General features: G+C 32.3%; 1 protein-coding gene across 3 annotated transcripts; it reads right to left on the minus strand.

The window, feature by feature from the left end:
- Positions 1 to 228: 228 nt before the first annotated feature.
- LOC129891950 (histidine kinase 2-like) lies at positions 229 to 11,951 on the minus strand. 3 transcript variants are annotated; one of them, XR_008767245.1, is made up of 14 exons: positions 10,705 to 11,825; positions 8,800 to 9,072; positions 7,849 to 8,340; positions 6,703 to 6,978; positions 5,392 to 5,561; positions 5,057 to 5,269; positions 4,787 to 4,973; positions 4,560 to 4,611; positions 4,192 to 4,421; positions 3,908 to 4,006; positions 2,991 to 3,652; positions 1,562 to 2,056; positions 938 to 1,412; positions 229 to 854 (listed from the first exon to the last, which is right to left on the minus strand). XR_008767245.1 is itself a non-coding variant. In XM_055967453.1 (13 exons), exons 1-13 carry the CDS (start codon positions 11,843 to 11,845, stop codon positions 1,163 to 1,165), a joined length of 3,492 nt encoding a protein of 1,163 aa, XP_055823428.1. In that variant the 5' UTR covers positions 11,846 to 11,951; the 3' UTR covers positions 229 to 1,162. The 3 variants fall into 3 exon arrangements, 2 of the variants coding, with proteins under 2 accessions (XP_055823428.1, XP_055823427.1); XM_055967453.1 differs by having other exon boundaries at positions 229 to 1,412; positions 11,753 to 11,951; XM_055967452.1 differs by having other exon boundaries at positions 229 to 1,412.
- Positions 11,952 to 22,811: the final 10,860 nt, after the last annotated feature.

The following is a 22,811-nucleotide window of genomic DNA, read 5'->3' on the forward strand; positions in this document are numbered from 1 at the left end:
GAGGAAGAAGAATGCCATCATAGAGAAGTGATAATATTAGTCTATTGGCTAGATTACCCAATGGGGTCTACGAACCGGATTCCAGGAGAGTATATGAACCTCACGAGTCACATGGGGTTACGTGATACCTACTGCAGGACTTATACATAGCAGGATTTGAACTCCTGACGTGCGCCTACCACATATAGAATAGAACCGTTGAACAAAAGCAAATCTGTACAGGGTGTCTTAACGATGCAAAGAACTGATATCCACACCAAAAGATATGTTACATTTTAGTATTCAACAGTTCAAACTATTTCACTTACAACACCAAGCTCAACCTATTCTCAGAACCTTCATTTACAGAAATATTACACAAGCTACAGCTTAAAATATACTTTTTGACTCACTACAGAAACACTAACAAAAGAAGAAAAACTTTCAGTGTAGGTCTAGCCTAATCTAATCTGATCTCATAACAGCTTTACTTCCTAAACTCAACCTCTACTCGTGTGAAATTAAAGAAAAAAATTGTTTGCATACCTAAAGTTGGTTCCCTTCTCAAACATCTATGCTATTTACATACTTCTTTTTCTACGAGAGCTCCTGAAACACAGGATACATCTCGGGACCTATGGAAAAACACGAGTGTTTTGGCACAACCCCGCCTCAAGGGAGTTAGCAAACTGGCTTCAAATGTAAAGAAATTCACAGAGAAGGTGTAATATACATAGGCAGGATAAAGTTTTCCTCTCTTATTGCATCCTCGTGGGAGTTGCCACATGATGGAATACTCTTCGTCGGTGATTAGTTTGCAGTCCGGAAGCATCCATGTTTAATTTTCCGTATCTAGTGGTTGTTAGCCATCATTACTGCAAATGAATGGATATCAGTGCATGTGGATTGAAGATGCAAAGAAAGTAGTCCGTCTCTGGTAAGGAGGCAGGTAGATTACCACAAAAGGAAGGTGGAGGTGTTTTGGATGAGCTGCTAAATCATCCAGCAGCAACAGTGAGAGTCAGCTGTCAGAAATCTGACTGGCCAAAGCTCCGTCCTCCACTACCAATGGAGGATCCGTTAGATATCCAAATAGCTTAGGCCCTTTATCCCGGAAACAAGTTAACTAAACCATCAGACTGGACCTCAAAAGACGCTGCTGCACGGTTAATGTGATGCCTAATCAACCTGACCCAAAGAAGCGTGCCACTGTTGAATAAAGCTGCCCTTCTTCAAACGGTTTTGCTACATAATCATCCATACCGCACTTCATGCACTCTTCATTTGTTGCTTGAATTACATCTGCTGTCATTGCTAATATTGGGGTGTGCCAATGAGCCACTTTGGAAGACATGCTGTGAAGTAACTCACAAGCATCGACCTTTTCATTGTATATGTTTTCTAGATTGCGTATTTGTCGTGTCGCTTCAAACCTGTATATGGAGATAGAGATCATCAGAGATATACTCATATAAGTGATCAAATAGCTACAGACCCGCACATTATTCCTACCCCTCTTTTTTAAATGTGGGAAGGTGGTGTTGGCAAAAGGAAAAATTAGAGACAGATTTAAGTTACTGACCCATCCATTTCAGGCATTTGGAGGTCCATAAAACAAGCATCAAAATTGTGTGGTGGATTAAGACGTTGCAAAGCAGCCTTTCCACTGTCTACACAGGTCACTATTGCCCCATACTTCTTTAGAGCACCTTCTGCTACTCTCCTGTTTACAACATTATCGTCTACCACCAATATATGCTTTCCTGTCAGCAGACTTCCAAGAGTTGAAGGTTGGGTCACTTGCTTCTTATTTCGGTAGCCAATTGCTTCTTGAAAGCATGTTATCAACCCACTCAACCGTACGGGCTTTGCTAACACGTGGTCCACAATTTCAGCTGATTTGAGATCATCTCTCTCCATAGAGGTCATACATAAGAGACAGATTTTTGGAGGCTTTCCCAAAGCAGAAGTTGAGCCATTTGGTCTGAGCTCTTTCAACATATTACTTAGTGTAAGAGAAGTTTCTTTATCCCAACTATCTTGGTCAACAAAAACCAAAGCTAAATGTCCCAATGCGCTGCAAAATAAGCAAAAATTCAACTAAATGATTCAATAATCCCAACATCATTAAAAAAATTGCAGCACTTTGAAGATCCACACCACTCATTCAGTCGGTTTTGTTAACAGACCAAAAACAAATAAATGAAAATGCTCCTTTCCAATGATTTAAACTTTTGGATGCAGGCAGTTCATACAATTCAAATGGTTCCAAGTATCCAGAAGTCCTAGGTTCGAGTCTAACCTTCACCCATCAACAAAATCCTTCTACATGCTTGGCCCAAGCTCACACATGAGGGGTTGCCTTGCAGATTTGAAACAACTAAATATATGTATCGACTCTCTGATAACTTAAGCTTTTAGTCTAGAGGATTCACATAATTCAACAAGTTTCACGATGGACATCTTGCAGATTTTTTGACCTGAATTATGTTATAGATACTTTAGAATAAATATACCTCACGTGCTGCAAAGTAAACACAAGCAATTCAAAATCATGTAGCGTTAGCATACATGCTTATCATGGGACAAATTGAACAAACTGTTGTTTTCACATGACATCTTTAACTTGCTGCAAGGTCCTTGGTTCCTTCCATAAACTGTTTTTACGGTAAGTTCTCTCTTTCACACTCACTCATGCTAATCACTCCTATCCTGTGCCCAATCTCCCAGATAATGCCAATTCCGTGATGCTCAACTTTCCGGAATATGTCATTGGAGGTAAAGAACTTAAGATGGGTTTAAGGAAGTGGCGATGTTGTAATACAGTAAAGACTATTTACCAGTGTTCTTCAAAAGGTAGAAAGTTTCTCACAGCATATTAACTGAAATGCATTGATGGAATTTAGAAAGACATGTTAGTAGAAGTTCTACTTTCTATCTACAAATGCATCTGATACTTCAGACCACTATCAACTTTGCGCTCTAGAAAAGAAACATTAGCATGACATTACCTAGTATTAGAGTAACTAGAGAGATATGAACAGGCTGAACGCATTGTGGAAGTTTTGTTGACGCATATTCCCAGTCTCTGCAAATGGTATCTTGTGACCTCTGCCCGAATGCTTTTATCATCAATCACCAATGCTCTTAACCCACGAAATTCTGGAAAAGCTGGATCATACTGTTGCCACTTACGATCTAAAGAGCCTTCTCCTCCTCTTGCAAAGGCTGCAGTGAATGAAAATGTACTCCCTGTGCCAGGTTCACTGAAAAAGCCTATTTCTCCCCCCATGAGGTCTACCAAGCGTTTGCTAATGCTCAATCCTATCCCCGTTCCACCATATGTTCGAGATGTTGAACTGTCAGCCTGCATAAAAGGTGTGAAAATGCGGCCCTGTGCTTCAAGAGGAATTCCCACGCCAGTGTCTTCTATGGTCACTAACAACTTGATCTTGCCCAGTTCTTCCTCTGTGCTGCTCAGCCTTTCAAACTTTTGCCAACTTTGCCATCTGTCAACTACAGGAAAACCACTTAAGGTATTCCAAGAAGCATTTGACCTTTCTTGAACAAAGGTTAAGCTTTGTTTCAAGACTTCATCCGTCACATCATGAGGGTTCCTCACTTCATCAGCTAAATGTACTGTGACAAATATGTGCCCTTTGTCATTTGTAAACTGCATTATGAGCAAACAAGACTTTAGTGAAGTAAAAGTAACGAAATGAGGGGATAGGTAACAGATGATCTTCCTTAAAATTTGTAAGGCATTTTAAGTAGTACAGAATGAATAAAGAGATCTTCTGCTTCCTTTATTGAGCAAGTATGATTTCTAATATTTAAAACCTTCAATATTAGGTATTGAAAATTGGTGGATTATCAAACAGACCCCCCTCTTTCTTGTAGAGTCATTATCAGAGAAGGGTTAACCAACCTTAATTGAGTTTCCAACTAGATTCGTAATTATCTGCTGGAACCGGCATCGATCCCCGATAACAACTTCTGGGACTAGATCAGAAACATAAACAGCCAACTGCTTCCACAAAATACAAGGCATCATGAGCTAGCTAGAGGAATGACAGTAATAAAAGAGAGAGAGAGAGAGAGAGAGAGAGAGAGAGAGAGAGAGAGAGAGAGAGAGAGAGAACACTAAGTGAAGGGAGGAAAACTTATGTAGTTATGATACTGACTTATGAGAAAAAGAGCATGATAATGTACCTCAATCCCTTTTTTATGAGATCTTCCTGAGAAGAGTGATGAAACATTATCAAGTACAGCACGGAGATCAAAAGGAACAGCCTCCAGCTCAAGCCTTCCCGATTCAATCTTAGCCTGATCCAACACCTCATTTATCAATGATATCAGATCTTTCCCACTAGCATGAGCAGTTTGTGCATAATCCAGTTGCGTAGGGTCAAGGTTTGTATCCATGAGCATTTGAAGCATGCCTGTACATATTGAAGAAATTATTGTCAATATCTGAGCATATATGTAATAAGAATCACCCTTTTCCAGCTTCCCTTCCCCTCCCAGCCTCCCTTTCTGTTAACTAAGTGCAAAGTTGTAAATTAAAGCATGTTAATTACCTAAAACACCATTCATTGGAGTCCTGATTTCATGAGAAACCGTTGCAAGAAACTGTAAGATGAAGGAAGGAAGTGAGTAGAAAAGAAAGGGTCTTCCGAAGATGAACAAAAGAATATTTTAAGAGGATTGAAAGTTACATCAGAACTATGTTATTATGAAACGAGTGAACTCAAGGAAATGATACTTAGAAGGTAAAACATAAGCTGATTCATTAGGTGGATCAAACCTGAGATTTTGCTATATCTGCAGCCTCAGCACGATGTTTGAGCTCCATCATTTCCTGATACTGACCCTCAACTTCAGCAATTCTGTTGATGGCAGCATGGAAGATATGACCAATAAGCAGAGTGATAACAAGGACTCCGACAGATAGAGTTATTGCTGTCCAGGGTGGAGAAGGTTTCTGCTTGAACCTGTAATAAAAGTAAAGATAATTTTAAACTGGAAACACATTCATGGCATAAATTTTACATCGTGGACACTACAATTATTTGACCTGCAATGCATCTCGTGGTTCCTTGCAGGATCCCCAAAATCAAGGTTGCTAACACGTAGTAATCCTGTGTCATTCTCATCCATGCCATACATTTTAATTGGAGCAAACTTGTTAGTTGTATCATAAACATTTACCACAATAGTTTGCTTGCTCGCAAGCTGATGCAGAAGCTTTTCGACTAATGATGGAACATCGTAAGAAGCACCAATGTACCTTTTCAAAATAAATGCAAAAATGAACACAATAAGAAATTAGGGATAAAAGACTTTGAACACCACAAGGACAACATCTAGAGCTGTAATAGTAAAATCCCAATTTTCTAGCATGGAACTTACCCAACAGTAGCATTGATGCGGTCCACTGGGGTAGCATAAAGAGGGAGATGAGAATCATAGACCGCAAATGTAAGAACAACACCCAGGTGATTGGATTTCAATAGCTTAAAGGGTGACGTCAAAACCCCCTTGCCAGAAGCCCTCGCTCGCAAAATGTTCTCACGGTCTTCCTATAAACAACAATAAAAATAATACCAGTCTCAAGAAATAGCAAGGTAAACTTAAGCACATAAGGAAGTACTCAACAACTTGCAGATTGAGAATATAGGTTTTTACACAGAGTCAGACCAGAAGACACGGGAATATTGATACACATGAAACTTCATAAGAAAAAAAAGGCAACATATTCCAGTGGAGACATAGATTTAGGTAAAATGTCAAACGGGCCATCATTGATATCTAAACACTTACACCCTTGATCAAAGATATACAAGTTTGTTTGAAACCATCACTACTATAATTTTCCCTTTTCCTAGGATGGCAATGGTCTGGACTTAGTGGAAAAGACATTGCCAGTGGGGTGGGAGGACAGGGGCTCAGAATTTTTGAAGTTTATTGTTTATTTTTGGCATCACTATTTGTTCATTGTTTCTTTCTTGTAGACTCTAAATTGCTTTTCTTATTAACGGCTATGCTTTTTTCATTGATGTCTTCTTCTTTTACTTGAGTTTGATGCACTTGAGCCGAGGGCCTTCCGGAAACAGCCTCTCTACCTCCATGAGGTAGTGGTAAGGTTTGCGTATACTCTACCCTCCCCAGACCCCACTTAGTGGTATTTCATTGTGTATGTTGTTATTTTTGCATTACTATTTGCTTCCTTAAACGTCACTATTATTTCATACGTAATAGTTGAAGTTAACTCGTTTTATTTAATAGACTAAACGTTTACTTCCCTCCAAATGATAGGTGAACACGAGTAAAGGTAAAACAATGATTATACAGTAGGACGATAATAAAAATGTATAATGAAAACATAAAAAAATAGTGGGAAATAACAAGAACAGCATTAATAAAATTAATGGAAAACATTAAAATGGCAAAAAAGGGCAGCCCAGTGCACAAAGCATCCTGCAGTAACAGGTCCACGAAGGGCAAAAGGAGAAGAAAATCTAGCAGAAAGGGTGATTTCAGGACGGGTTCAATTGGTAGAAGGTGAAGCTTTCAACATCCTGAACCCGCCTTCACCCATTGCCATCCATATTTATTAACTCTCAATGCAGAAAAATCTATCTAAGCCAAATTTACTACTGGAATATGATATTCAGTAAATTAGTAAAAGAAGAAAAAGAATTTAAAATCAAGAATGCACACCTTTCCAGACATCATATCAATAGAGACGATATGGGAAACCGTTTGTTGTGAAAATATGACAGGTGCATATTCATCTTGATCAGGAGAAGGATCCAAGTTTGCTGGGATATAATCCTGTGCTAATGTTTGGTCCTCTGATTCCATTTTCTTGATAGTCCACCCATGTAGCTTCTCAAACTCTTCTCTCTCTGAGTGGCGAACCCTTAAAGCATAGGCAACACCACTTGTAAGTGGCCTCTCAAAAGATGTTCTCTCAGTATATTCTTCGAAAGTTTTCTGTAGAGCGCAAGGAAAAACATCATAGTTACATTCAAAGTCCAAAGACAAACTTGTACACTCTTCCTTCCACTTTGTCATGCTTTAACCTTTCTTTCAGGGTTTTTTTCTTCATTTTTAGGCAGTGTGGGAGAGGGTGGAATAGAAACATTGTCTAAATAATAGTTTCTGTTGATTAATTCCATTTATGATAACTGCAAGTTGCAGTTCTTAGTATTACTAATCCAGTTCAATTATTTAGTACGAGTTCTTAAATCGGATAAATTACAAAGCCTATGCTTGCTCCCACCAAAAAAGAGTGTAAAGATATGGCATCTGGGCCTAACTCAACCCCAAAAGCTAGCTCTTGAGGGGAAGATTGCCCAAGTCCATATAAGAAGACCATCAGTCCATTTGGGGAATGGACTGGTGGTCTCCTTGTATGGACTTGGACAATCCTCCCCTCATGGGCTAGCTTTTGAAGTTGAGTTAGATCAGGTGCCATATCTTTATATGGTATCAGAGCTAGATCCATCCGGTCCACTCTCTAGTTGGGCCTGGGTGTGAAGGGGGTGTTAGAGTGGATAAGAAGTTCCAGAATGGTTGGGGAATGGACTAGTGGTCTCCTTATATGGACTTGGGCAATCCTCCCCTCATGACCTAGCTTTTGGGATTGAATTAGGCTCAGGTGTCATATCTTTACAAGGAGGAAAAGGGGGGGGGGGGGGGGGGAGTAAAGAATAAAGGGAAAAAAACACTGATATCTGATTTATACATGGACAATTAAGAATGATAGGAGTTCAAGGGAAGTCCACAAACTACGGAACATACAACCAAAATATGAATAACATATATAATAAGAGTCAAAGTTAGTGATAGCTATAATTGTACCTGGTCTATTGCAGAAGGTTGCTTTCCATGGTGAAATGTGGAAATGAGAATAGCCAATGCATGAACATGGTTCATGCTTACATTGAACTGGTCCTGCAACATTCGCGCTCGTTCGTCACACATGCTTGTCAGTGTTTCTTTCCTCCTCAATGCAATGTCTACACTCAGGTACAAATACAACCAGATGGCTAGGATCACCCCACCAAAGACAAAGATAACAAGAGCCTTTTTCCTCCACTTCCCACCAGTTCGAGAGGAAATCCGAGCCTGCTGCTGCTGCAACTGCTGTAGTGGATGAAGATGTTGAGACAGTGGTTGCTGCTGAATAAATCTGTTCTGTTGATTTTCCCCACCTTTTGCACATAACTGATGTATCTTCCAGCTGATCACAATCCCGAGAAGGACCCACCAGCATAGTTTTGTGAAACAGAAGGCAATACCATCACAATGCTCTGGATTATGATTCCCAACTTCTCTTATTTGTGATGCTTTCTGATAAAAATGAACCACAGTTAAACAGTGTGAGCAATCTAGATAATCACAGGGTTTACCAATTCCTTCAAGTACTCCTTGAGGATAATTTTCTCCTTATTTCAGACCATATGTTAAATTCACAATTATTTACGTGAAGAGGATAATTGATACATAAGAACAAAAGTATTTTGGAACTTCTTGCCGTATGCGCTTTGTTAGTAGTTAGAGTGCATGTGTGTGTACTAAAGCCAATAATTATAATCAGCTCAATGGCAAGTCGTCCTTCAAATGATACAATTACTTCCTGGCCATAAAGTTCAATGTACAGAGAAGAAAGAATATACAGAGCCAAAATTGAGTAAACATAAGTTTGCGCAAAAACTTCATGAACATAACCAACTAAAATCGTGATGGACTTTTCCCAGTCGCAAGACAAAGATAGTAACGATCAGTTTCTAACCATTCATAAGGGTTCACCTTTTCAAAGAACTGGGTATCTGTTGAGACTAGTGAAGATAAACGATGCAAAACAAATGGTAACGACTTGTCATCCAGTGAAATGTCACTATTTCTCAGTGTCTCCTCATCTGGAACTGGGCACTGGCCTTTTGCTTCAATATTGTCTACAACCATCTCATATTGCTGTTCATATTTCAGACTCTCCGAACCTAGCACCTTGAGAAGGCAAGTAATGGTAGTACTCATAGGCATTTCATGTCCATGACCTTTTGAGCATTTCAAGGATGAAATCTACACAGTTGAGATCACTGAGGTTAATAACTATAAACAGAGATATCTGATCTTTAAGCATAAGAGAGAAAACAATATGAAAAGATGATCTCTTTTTTTCTTTTCCCTTAGACAACAATTTTCTTTTTGATTATTCAGAAATCAAAATTTAGAAAAGCCTTTCAGGTACTACAAAAAAGATGAGCAGTAAAAGTGACATTCAAGTACTCCAACACGTCAAGCCATGCTTAACATGTCATTCCAGAACTTCAGGTTACATTTATAAAGCTGACATCCAAAATAGAATTATTCTTGAAATGCTTATCTCTTTTCAACTCAATAGAATGCAATAGCTATGTTTCCTATGGCAAAACTCCCTTCATTAACTATTTTCTCATCTCTTTTCTACTCACTCATCTCCTCCCTTTCCCACAACCAAGTCTGAAACATTCCTTTTGTACATGGTGTTAAATTTACAGGAGCTAGGTGAGTGCATAAGAGTTCCAAATTTACTCAACAAAATAGCTAACTTTAACGATAACAAGAGGAAGTTCTCAAAGATAATACATTCTGAAGGTGTTTGAAATATTCGAATTTCTCTATAGCACTAATACAGTATAGGGGTAACAGATGCTAGAGGGATATGTATTTTGAATTTTAATCTCTGGTGACATTTTTTGTTAGATGTTGGAATAAGCAAAATATATGTGGCTCCAGAAGGCTTTTAAAAAAAAAAATGGGGATACGGAGAGGGGGATTAAAAGGTGGGGAATCGAACCCTCACCCAAAAGGTGAAAGTTCAGAGCAACTAAGATTTCTAGTAGCTCCAGAAGGCAATGCAAGAGTTGCAACAAATTTTGGTAGGTCGTTACATATCATAACCCAAGACCTAATTTTGGTTTTTGACCTTTTAAAGAAATTGCAAGTCCAAACTGTTTTCTCATTTGCAAAAATGAGAATATAACCAGAAGTGCCACATCATTACACATTAGCAGTGTAGCAGAGCAAATTCCAGCTGCATACTTATTTACAGCAGAAACTACATAAAAGGCAGCTTTCTTCAATGATTAGAAGGCCTATATTGGAGTAAATCTTTTACCAGGAGATATCTGGTCTACAGGGTGCTGACCGAAAAATAAGTGAAATTTCAATGAAGAAAAGTGAGAATGTCTACTTAATTCCACGAAAACAGTAACAAACAAAAGGCAAGAAGAAGGAACAAATTGTTGAAAGGGAAATGCTGGATTCGCACATCCACGATTATACCGGGAGAACTTAGGAACTCTTCTCCCTTTTGGAACCGGCTCCTTCCAAGTTTGAACAGGTTGCAAATTAAGCATGGGTTTGCTTAGAATGCCATAAAGTTTCACTCAGATTAAAGGTTTCAATTTGTTCAACTGTGATTCAAGAAAGGTTCTCAGCAGTTTTGATCAAACACAGTAAGTCTACAACTTAACCTCATAAAGCTAATTATTTTGAATGTAATTGAATTAGCTGTAACTACCCTCTCTCTAAATCTGCAATCTTCTAAATTTTCTTTGTCTTGGCAGAAAAGTTTACTATTTGTAACAGAACAGAATATAAACATAGCAACAACTATTTAAACGTCAAAAGAAAAGGACAACTAAAGCATTCAAAGTAATTACAGGATACCTTATCTTTTTCAAAGAATAAGGAAGCTAAATCTTGAATATGTTCCTTGCTGACATTGAAACGTTCAAGAAGAAAATAAGATTTATCTTCGTTTGGTTCTGAAGCCTCCTGCTTCCAACTATAAACACCACCATTCAAGCTAATGACCAACCAAAAAATTACAATTCCAAAGAAAATGAGCCATAAAAACAAAAGCTTTCTTTGCCATCTCCACCAACAATTTGGTCCAGGCAAAGACTCTCGGGCCTTCTTCAGCCTAAAACTTGAAGAGAAGCTCCCATTCATGCCCAACAATTTGCAATTTAAGGACATCTTTAATAGAATCCACCTACATATCTTCAGAAAATGCCTTGAAAGCTTAAGAGCAAACCCACTCAGAGCAGAAAAGCTCATTAAAAGTCAATAATTGACCTGAATTTCAGTATTTCTCAAGCAAACACATCTCATAATTCCAACAGACAGCTGAAATTGATTAATTTCAAGATTCTGCTGTAAACCCACCTCTACAAACTCCTAATCAAAACCTTTAGTGGAAACCCCAAGAAGGGACAGAAAAGCAGATTCTTGAACCCAAAAAAAGAAGGCTCCAATTACTCACGCAACTGAGTAAACTATCTCTGGTCCCTCAATTTTTGTTATCTCCTTGCTCCTAGTGACTAAAGATTGGATTTTTACTCACTCAGAAGCAATAAAACCCCAGCTTACTTGTTATAGAGAATACAGAAAAAGTACAATCATGCCAAGACAACAAGTGGTTAAAAAAAAAAGACCAGATGTTAGCTGTAATGGAATCACTGAATGGAACAGAAAAAAGAAGTGGTTTCTTTTCTTTTCCTATATCCAGTTTCCCTCTGTATTCTTTCTATATCAAGGTCCTATTTCACCCACCAGTACAACAGCAACAAATCAGAAAATCAAGAAAGAAGCATCAAGATCAAAACTTTATCCCACCAAATCTCATCATGGGTAGAAATGAGGTGAATCCCAGTTGGTTTCACTGCAAAACCAACTGGAATGAATGATCAGAATGTGGGATAAAAAGAAGTACCTTTCTTTTCCTTTTCTGAAACACCCCTCTCTCTCTCTCTCTTGAATTTTTTTTTGGTGTTGAGCATATGCTGTTGAGGCTGGGGTACATCATTATCTCATCATCCAAGTGGGGAAGGTTGAGGGGGAAAAAAAAGCATACAATAGCAAAAATAATTCAAAATCATACCATATTTTTTATCATTTGCAATAAATTTAATCATAAAACTTAAGTATTTCTCAGATGTTAACACTTTCACAATATCCAAATTTTGTTGCTGCATTTCTTGTCTATAAATAGTATATAAGTAGTAATTTCTTTGCTTTTTAAGATGTTTCATTCCTTCACTGTCACTATTCAGTTTCAATAATGTAAAAGATTATTAAAAAAAATATTACATTCGATGTGTGATGCTAACATTAGAGTCCTGCTAATTCAATTCGGATAGAATAGAGGCTATTTATGATTATTTTTTTACTCAAAATTGAGAGTTTTGATTAAATATTTACTCCTTTTTTTATAATTTATATTACATATTTTCTTTTTTAATCAGTTACAAAAAAAAGGACATATTTTCTTATTTGACATACATTTTATCTATGTTAACAACAACCACAAAACAATATACTCAGTGAAATCTCACAAATGGAATTTGAAAATGGTAAAATATATGCAAACCTTACCGCTAACTCATAGAGATATAAAGGTGATTTTCGAAGGACCTCGGCTCAAAAGTATCAGCTCCAAATAAGGGAGAAAAATAATATATATATCTATATGTGTGTGTTGGTCCATTTATTTGACAAAAAATCCACAAAGATATATTTTATTAAAAATAATTTTAAAATATTACAAATATTTTTATATTTAATTAAATTTTATCATGGAAATAAATATATGACTAGCATAGTAGAGTGGGAGAGGGAAAAAGAAAGGAAAAAGAGGGATGGTTGTGGGAAGAGCCAGCCAGTTGTATTTGTTCAGTTCACATGGAGAAAAGAACAAAAAATAAATTGAAAATTTTAAATTTTTTTATTAAAAAAAAAGGCATATATTCTTTTGAATTTTGATAAATACGGCCCACGAACACCAAAAGATCGGCAATTAATCGGCGTGTAAGAAAAATAAAATAAGGCTAATTACTAAAATGCGCCACCACTTTAGATGCTTATCCTACACTTTATTCTTGGAAGATATAATTGATGATGTGGGCATCCCATTAGTTGTGTAAAGTAGGCTGGCTAATGCACCTCATCTCTCCAACCACACTTCTCCTTAATACCCTTATGCGTTTAAAATTATTAAAATAAATAAAAAGGGAATAATATTTAAATAATAAATGAATGGTATGTTGAATAGTGTTAGATAAAACTAATCACTTTAATATTAAAAAGGCATGATTAGTTTGACCATCATTATATGATTTCTTGTGATTTTAAACAACTATTGTGTGCTTAATGAATGCATATAGGTGAGTTTGCATTATATGTAAAAATCCTTGAATGGGTCAATTGTAGTAGAAATTGTTATGCATTATTTATTAATTAAAATAAAATTAGGTTAGTTGATGAATGTGTTTAAATCATTATAGGGTTTTCATTAAAGAAACATTTGGAATATGAAGAAAGAAGTTAATATCAAAAAAGTATTTAAAGTTGTGGTTGAGTGATTAATAAAATGATTACAAATTTTGAAAATTGTTATTAAGAAAAATATTATTATCGATGAAAATAAGAAATCTGATTTATGAAATTTTGAGTCTTGAATGATTCTTGAATCATAATAGTCATTATGCTATTATTGATCATTTATGAAATTGTATGTGATAAGATAGATTGTACTAGTAGACTTTAATTGTCATACACTCATACTCAATCAAGTAATTATTTTTTAACTACTTATTTTTCTTATAAAATAATATATTTTAAAAAAACAAATATGAGGACTCTATCCAATTCATGTGGCAAATCTGTTTGTGATGGAAAAAAAAAGGTAATAATAAAGAAAAAAGAAATAAATAAAATATACTATTTACCTTAGTTGAAAAAAGTACAAAATTTAAATTAATAAAATTCACATTATCAATAAGGTCGCGAGAAAATTTAAACAAATTAGCCAAGAATGTCAATTTTAAAAAATGATTACAAAAATATAACTAATTGCTTTATATTTTAAGAAGCTGCTTATAAAAGTATATTTCAAATAAATTTTATAAGGCCTCTTTTAGAAAAAAAAATATTAAAAATATTCAAGGTTGTCTTTTTAAAAATTTGGTTCTAGGTCACCTAATACGTTGAGCCATCTTAGACTTTCAGAGTGCTGTGCTAATAACGCGAAGGTTGCTGTTTCCAGACATGCATTGGCCAAACCTTAGTTGCTTTTGATCGGAAGCGGATTTTTTATCTTTACAAAAATAGGAATAAAGATACATATATATTATTTTTTTCAGATTTTTCTAGTAGAATTACACTTTATATAGAGAGAGAGGGGGGGGGGGGGCGGATTTAGGTGGAGCCCAAAGGGGTCACCCGAATTTCCTTCGTCAAAAAATTACACTATATATAGTTATATACAAGGTCAAATTTTGATTGTATGAGTATATATATTAAAATGAACCCCTTGAAAATAAGTGGAAAGCTTAGCTTAGTGGATAATGGGTTCAAGAATTACTCCTACGTCATGGGTTTAAGTCTCACGCACAATAAGTTTTTTCCCCTTTTAAATGCTTTGAAAAATGGAGAGTCCCATAGTAAAGACTTAAAGCCTATTTGAATGGAATTATTTTAAGTAACTTATAAGGTGGAAAAAAAAAAATTAAAAAAAAAATAGGGAAACTTACATAGATATGTTATATTAAGAAAATATTTACCATTTATAGCAATAACACTTTTATTTTCGCTAAACACTTATAATACATTTATAATACAGTTTTAATACATATTACAAAAAATAATTTATAAAACACCTATAATACAAATTTTATTGATATGTAATATATTTATTACACACGTTAATACAATTATAATACACTGTGTCGATTTCTTACTAAGCAAGCATAATATATTTTTAAAACAATTATAATACATTTATATTACATGTATAATTCACTTTTAATACATAGTGCAGATTTATTATAGTATTATTATGTATTTCTATAAATTGTAATAAATAAAAAATATCGCTAAAATCAGTAATTATTTATTTAAAATTACTCTTTCAAGTAATTTTTACAAAAAAAAATAAGTCCATCTAAACAAACTAAATTATTTATTGGGGCATATTTTAAACAAAAAATAATTTTAAGTTAACCAGTCAAACACTCAATAAAGCTGAAAATAACTTATAAGTAACTTATAAGCCAATTCAAACAGTCTATTAGTTGTGCTCAATTTTGGGCTTGAATCTTTTATTTTTTAGTTTTCTTATATCTATTGTTCATTTTATTTCAACGTAACTTTTTTTTTCATATACTAACTTGAATAAACTCTTTTAAAAAATGATGAATTATATTAAGCTTGAAATTGAGATAGAAATATAATATTATTTTTTTAAAAAAAAAAGGTAAATTAGATGTAAGTGATGAAGAAACTTAAAAAACGTCAATATCCTTTTAACAATATCAATTTAATAGAATTCATGGAAGTTCTTTTCTATTTTTTCAATTCTATTTTAGAAAGATGGAAACTAAACGTATTTGATTTATTCGTTATTTGTCTTTTTTCATAAATGATGATTAACCTAGTAAATTAAACTATATATGAATTAAAAAAAATTGACGATGTCATTTATTTATCTTCTGAATATGCATTATAATATTAGTAACTCTATTCTTACACACTTTTAAAGAATCTTGACGATTTTCATAGTAATATGTGATTAAATGGATACTAATTTAATATTTTTAAAAAGTGCAAAATAAAGTAAAACATTACAAAATAAAATTATAAAAAGCACAAAAAAATTTAAGAATGCTCAATGGAGTAGGGTAAAAGTAGGAAGAAATACTTAGTGCGGTATGATAAAATAAGTTAAATTTAACAGGTTAAAGTAAATATTTTTCTTCCCCGTCTCGCTCCCTTTTTCATCCTTTAATTTTCACGTGTTTTAGAAATTAACTTATGTAATACAATCAATCCAGTAAAAAAAAATTATCAACCTATTTTGTTCTTAGTATCTTTGATTAGTTTGATGTTTACTTTTTTGAACCAATGAAATACCTATGGTTGTTTGTACAAAAAGCATGTTGAGGGCCTACTACACGTACCACGCACTTGCACTACTACCTAAGCTTCTTCTTTATACTTTGAATTCTCTGAACAAAAATTCTAACTCCTCCACTATATATATATATATATATATATATATTGCTCTTATTGTCGTTGTTATTTATTCAAAGGAAAGCCACTACTTTATATTTCTTCCTTCACTTTTATGATATTTGCAGTGAGAGAGAAAGATATCGAAGCAACGAAAAGTCTATGTGTATTAGTCAAATCATGTTAATATGTTACCAAACAAAACTATATAAATGCAATATTTTTTTCTTTCTTTAAAAGGAAATGACAAAAGGTGTTGGGATTAATATTTATGATGGAACATTATAATATCACCACATATTTGGTTGGTAATTGGTGTGGTTTTTGTTTTTTTCTATCTTATGTTCCAGAATGGTGATTATATGAGTTAGGCCAATTTTCCCAAGCAACAAGTGCAAATAATATGGTCTGTTATATTACAAAAATAAATAAATTACAAAATTATGCATTTTGAACCAGAATTGTGATAGGATAAATAGAATCTATTAACATATAATCTGAGGTCTTGAATTCAAATTATGAATATAAATGAATTTTCATTAAAAAGTGTTTTCTCTTTAAATGGTCAAACCCGCATTTTAATTATAATTTGATGGATTAACAACTATGCACATGTCAAAAAGTAATATGCATATTATTCCACTTGAATTTGAAAATATGTTACCAACTTAAATTACGGATTGTTAAGGACTTAAGGGGATGTCATTAGGCAACAACCCTTAAATGATTAAAAAATACTTGGCCGAGTTTAAAATATCAGCCCACTTCATATAGTAAGTGAAATGTTTAACTAATAAAGACAAAATAATTTCTACTAATAAGGGTGGATGTAGTTAAAGGATTTATAGGATTCATCTGAACTCATTAGTTTTGATTTAGACCTATATATATGTAATTAGCACAAAGAATAGTTTAAGCCCATCAAATCAGATGAATTATGGTAGACATTACTAAAAAATCATGTTATTTCAATGAATATATTGAATCTATTTTTCAGAATGCATTTTTTCAATAAATTAATTTGGTGGAAAATGAGTGGGAGAAGCATACTTTATAACACAAAGTTCTCGTTGATTTATGGTGAAAACACACACTCTATTTTAGTAGTGAAAATTCCAAATTCTAACTCATAGTATTCAAATCCAAATCCATCTTTGAATATTAGTAGTATTATATTTCTTAGGTAAACATGTTGGTTATGTTAATTTTGTCAACTTACCAAATCGAAATAGACCACTAACTAAACGTTACTCCCTCAAGTAACTCTTAATTTAGAAGATGCCAAGTGAAAGGATTAAAAATTACCAAAGCCATAATGCATACCATTAATTTCTTCATTAAACATGTGACCATTATATAATTGTCAAAAAAAAACATTGGTGAAACAAGAGCCTTTTTGCTAATAGTTGCTCACCTAAGACTTCTAGTATGGGTCCCATTTGTTAACAATTTAATTGGAAGATATACTTCATTGTTACTTTAGTATAAAGTGGTGAAGTAATGCTAATACATTTTTTTAAAATCTTTTAGCTTGCTTTGCCAATCAATTATAATATATAGTACTCTTCTATGTTTCTCATTAATTGGCCATGTAGGGCTAATATTCCCTTTAGGCTCAAATTCATTTACAAGATGTTTATTCTACTTAATTAGACCCACTATTATAGTTGATCTTCCAAGAAAGATTGATACCTTTATTTGTTATTTTTTTTTAAAAAAAAGAGAAGATATGGTTCTACTACACATTTCAATCAACTTAACTTAGCACCCAAAAATAATAGTAATTATTCTTCTACAATTCTAATATATTTACTCTTATGATATCTATACTTTTATAATTTGTAGCTAGTGACTTATTTATTTATTTTTACCTATGCACTGCTAAAAAAATATTCATTTCCCATCAAAAAATATTCAGACACTATTTTCACAAATATTTTAATTAAATCATAAAAAAGTTATATGTATATATTATAGATGACAACCCTCTTAGTGAAAAATTTGTCTCTGTCACCAATAATTGCTATCATGTGAAGTATGTGTTTTTGTTTCTATTAATATTTTTCACTTTTTTTTTTGGTAGAGAATGGGAGTAGAATTGGTGAACATGGTGTTTAATACTATCTAGATTATTTAGTGAAATTATTGGTTTTGGTTAAAGAGTACTGATCACTGATTAATTAGAGACCCTACCATGTTAAGGATTTTTATTTTTTTGGTATAGATTCCAAACAATCATAAAGCCCACTAGCAGTAATAAAAAATGTTACTTAAGCTTGTATTTTTATCAACATGATTAGTATTGTTATATAATTAGTATTAATTATTATACTACTAGATTATTCTACAAGAGAAGTCTCACACAACAAAAGCTACTAAGCAATTAATCTTTGTTCCTTTTTCCCTTTCTAATATGCTTAGTTGAATACTTTATCCAAGGGTAGTGCAGTGGTGAAACTGTTTCATTCTTAACCTAAGAAGTTTGAGCTCTAGGTATTGAGAAAATCATGTTGGGAGCGTCGCTCTCGAATGGATCTTGCAGTGCGTGATCCGCTCAAGACTTCAATGTGAGTTTCAAATACCGGGTGAAAAAATAAAAATAAAAATATAATACCTTATACAACTGGTTTTATAATTTCCAATCCAAATGGAGTGTTAAATTAACAAGTCAAAAAATAATCTAAGAAGTTTGGATGTAATTAATTTGTCAATAAGTAGTTCGATTAAACACAATTATATTCGAAATAATCATTCATGTATAGTAATTTGCTGACTCTAACACGTTATTAAGTTGCTTGATTGTTTCAATATTATTTACTTTTTGTCATAAACTCATTCATTATATTAACCAAACATACATTTGAAATTTCTACCCAAAGACTTTTAGCTTTACTCATATTAATCCTTCATTCATTTGGTCTTATGCTCCCTCAAATTCATATTATATTGTTTTTTTAACTTTTACATTAGGGTATGGTCGTTATAGAGGAAAACAGTCAGTATGGAAATTATATTTTTTAATTTTTCATGCTTGATTGGTCAAAATTTTTTAAAAGTATTTCCTCTAAGAAAATAAGTTTCTTAAAATGAGAAATGACATTCCTTGCGGAAGTAGGGAAAATAAGAGACTGTTTTAATTGAATTATTTTTAGTGATTTTTAGCATTTTTGAAAGGGAAAAGGCTCAAATATGCCATCAAATTTTGAGAAAAGCCTCATTTATGTCATCCGTTAAAGGTTTAACTCATTTATGTCATTTCTATTTGAGAAAAGGCTCATCCATGCCATTATTTGTAAACTAAAAATATTTTCTGTTTTGCAAAACTATTTTGTCTACGTGGTCAATTATGATTCGGCCACGTCATTAACTAACTTATTTTTTAAAAAATGAAAAAGGTTCAAATATGCCATTGAACTTTGAGAAAAAAATTATTTATGTCATCCGTTAAAAGTTTGGCTCATTTATGATATTTCAATTAACAAATAATGGCATGAATGAACCTTTTCTCAAATAAAAATGGCATAAATGAGCCAAACTTTTAACGAATGACATAAATGAGCCTTTTCTCAAAGTTCGATGACATATTTGAGTTTTTTTTCCTTTTTGAAATGTATGGGTAAATTTAAAAAATACTCATAAGTGCTTGATTTTAATCTAAAATAATAAAAATAACTCAAAAGCTAAAATACAATCCAAACATGCTCGAAGTCCACAAGTGGCATTCCTTATTTATTATGTACTCCCCACCGGCCACCCCTCCCCCATAGGGAAAATAGTCCACAATTTGAAAAACGTTTTTCTTCAAATTGAACACACCCTTCTTAGTCCAAAATAAATGACTTTTTACTTAATCAAAAACTCATTAGTAATAAAATTCCACTTTTTTTTTAGAAAAGTGAATCTTTACGTATCCAAGAAATTATATTAAATTTATACAATTTAATTAAGGTTAGTTTAGTGAAAATGCTTCTTACTTTTTTAAAGGAAAGTTCAAATTAAAATATTTTATAACAAAAAACGGAGAGAGTAATAAATAGAGATGTTCACATTTTTTAAAAGTACTTCCTCCATTTTAAAATAAATGTCATTTTAGCAATAAAAAAAAATCTCAAAATAAGCGTCACATAGAAATTCAAGATAAAAAAAGTACTAATATTTTTTCAACTACATCCTTTTACTCTATTTCTTAATAATGTTCAATTTTTAAAAAACACTTGTTAAATAAGTATAATTTAACAAATTACACACTAAATTTAGTGATTTCTTAATATATGTAAATTTTACTAAAGTGATACTTATTTTAGAACAAAAAAAGTACAATAAATAAATAAATATTAAAGTTACAACATAAATAGCAAACTTTCCCAAAGATTTATAACTTTAACTCCATCCAATCATCCCTCCTTTGGAAGGATATACCCCGTTATATCATAAATAAAGTAGTATTTATTAATATTGAAGTTCATTATTTGAAATATTTTTGTAACATTAAAAGGAAATAATTTTAGGAATATTTCAAGTAAAATAATACTCTAGTTTATACTTTCAAAACTTCAAAAAAAAAAAACGAATAAAGTTCATGTTCAGATATAATTTTAATATTCAAATACTCTTTTTTTTCAACCCTTACCAAATATTATTCAAACACTTTAAAGATTTCACATGAAAAAAATATCAATGGAAAAGTTTACTTACAACCATAATATATATTAATCCAAAATAAACAACATCCACTCAATGTTGACATATCTATTTTTCATTTTTGCTTTTTTCCCAGAAAGCCCTACCCCCCAAAAAAGAAAATCATAAAAAAGACAACCCTACCCTAGAGCTACCAAAATAACTAAAATCGAAATACCAAAATTACCCCTATTCTCTCTGGGGTCCACACACAAAATCCAAATCGTAATTCGTAAATCATCGGTACCTCCGATTATTATTAGTTATTACCCTTTGAGATCTCCTCGTTAACAGTGTAACCCAAAAATAGTGGGTCCCATGACAGCTATCTCTGACAAATCATCTTTTGTTTTCTTATAACAACATATATTTTTAAAAAAAAAAAATTACTGCTGGAAGCATTGGGAGAACGACACGTCAACATCATCATGAGGAAGTGGATCCCACAGAAGACTAACACGAATAATAAGTAAAAATATATTTAATTATTTTAAATATAAAATAATTTTAAATTCATTAATAAATATTTTAAAAAATTAAAAGTAATTTATAAGTTGTTTATCGCAATTTATAAATCAATTCAAACGGGCTCAAAGACACACTGCTTATATTTACATGAAGAGAGAGTAGTTGGGCGAGCAACGTACGTTTGTTGATTTACAAAAACGCCCATCATACTTCGTATCGTTGACTTACCTTTTTTTTTTCTACTCTAATTTTCACTCAATCATCTAATGTTTTTGTAATAGAGTAATATCATATTTTATTTTTCAAGTGTTAAATTATATAGAATTTGATTAATATTTTAAAATATATATTTTTATAATATAATATCAGAATAAATTGTATAGATTTTGGTTAATATTTTAGAATATTGTTTTTCTATAATATGATATAAGAATGATTGTATATTTATAATATTTTTAATATTAATCTAATTCAATTTCATTTTTGAAGATTAGTCTAATGGATTCTCTTCAAGGAAAAAAATGATAAATAAGAATGACCGATGGGATTACTTAATTAGCGTTTGATCATAAAAAAAAATTTAAAAAAATTATTTAAAATTTATGGAGTTAGAATTGACGATAGAGTTATGTTTAATTATACTTTTTGTAAAAAATATTAATATTCATGTTAGAGTGTATTTGAATACAATTTCAAAAGTGAAAAGTCAGTTGAAAAACAACTTATTAAATTTGAAATACAACTTCAACTCACATTTGAAATATTTTTGATGGCCAAATACTAAATTTCAAATAAAATAAAAATTTATTCTGAAAAAATGAATAATTCTTATGGTCAAACAAGTCCTTAAAATCTTGTACTGTTGTGGATTTGTCACTTGGTTTTTAAAAATTGTTTGAAGCCTGATTAATTAAAATTTGTATTGAAAAATTCTATTTAATTTCCAGGGCAGATCATTTCTTACCAAAAAAATTATCATTCTTAATGCTCGAATTTTATACTCTAATTAAAAAAAACATTTACCACCCCCTTGCAATTTCTAATCATCCTTCAATTTTTCTTCAATTCACTACTCGGTGGTAAATACCTATTATTTTATTCTCGATTTCATTTTATAAGAAGATATTTGACTTATTTAAGAATACAAGAGTCCGTTTGACATAATTTCCTCTTTTTTCAAAAAGAAATTTAAATAATTGTTTGGTTATATAATTAGTCATTCATTCTGATCTTGCAAATAAAAACAGTTTGGAAAATTAATTTGAACCAGTTTTTAAATTTTTTTCTTAAAAAAAGAAAAAAAATCCCCAATTAATTTGAATATTTTTTCAAAATAAATGTTCAAGCACAATTTTAACTTTTAAATACTTTTTTCAACTTAACTTCAAAAATTATTTTATTTTATAAATATTATTCAATCTATGTTCAAATCCCTAAAAAAGAATTTCTTTTAAGAAATTATAATCTTAAACGCAATAAGACATTTATATATTTGGCCAAAAATTAGTGTAATAAAGATATAATTAAAATGTCATTCAATTTAAAATAAATTAATAAAATAATATCACATAAAACGATAAAGAGAATAGTTCATACATTAAACTTATGATTACAAT

This window comes from Solanum dulcamara, chromosome 6, assembly GCF_947179165.1.
Source record: "Solanum dulcamara chromosome 6, daSolDulc1.2, whole genome shotgun sequence".
Classification (NCBI taxonomy): Eukaryota; Viridiplantae; Streptophyta; class Magnoliopsida; order Solanales; family Solanaceae; genus Solanum; species Solanum dulcamara.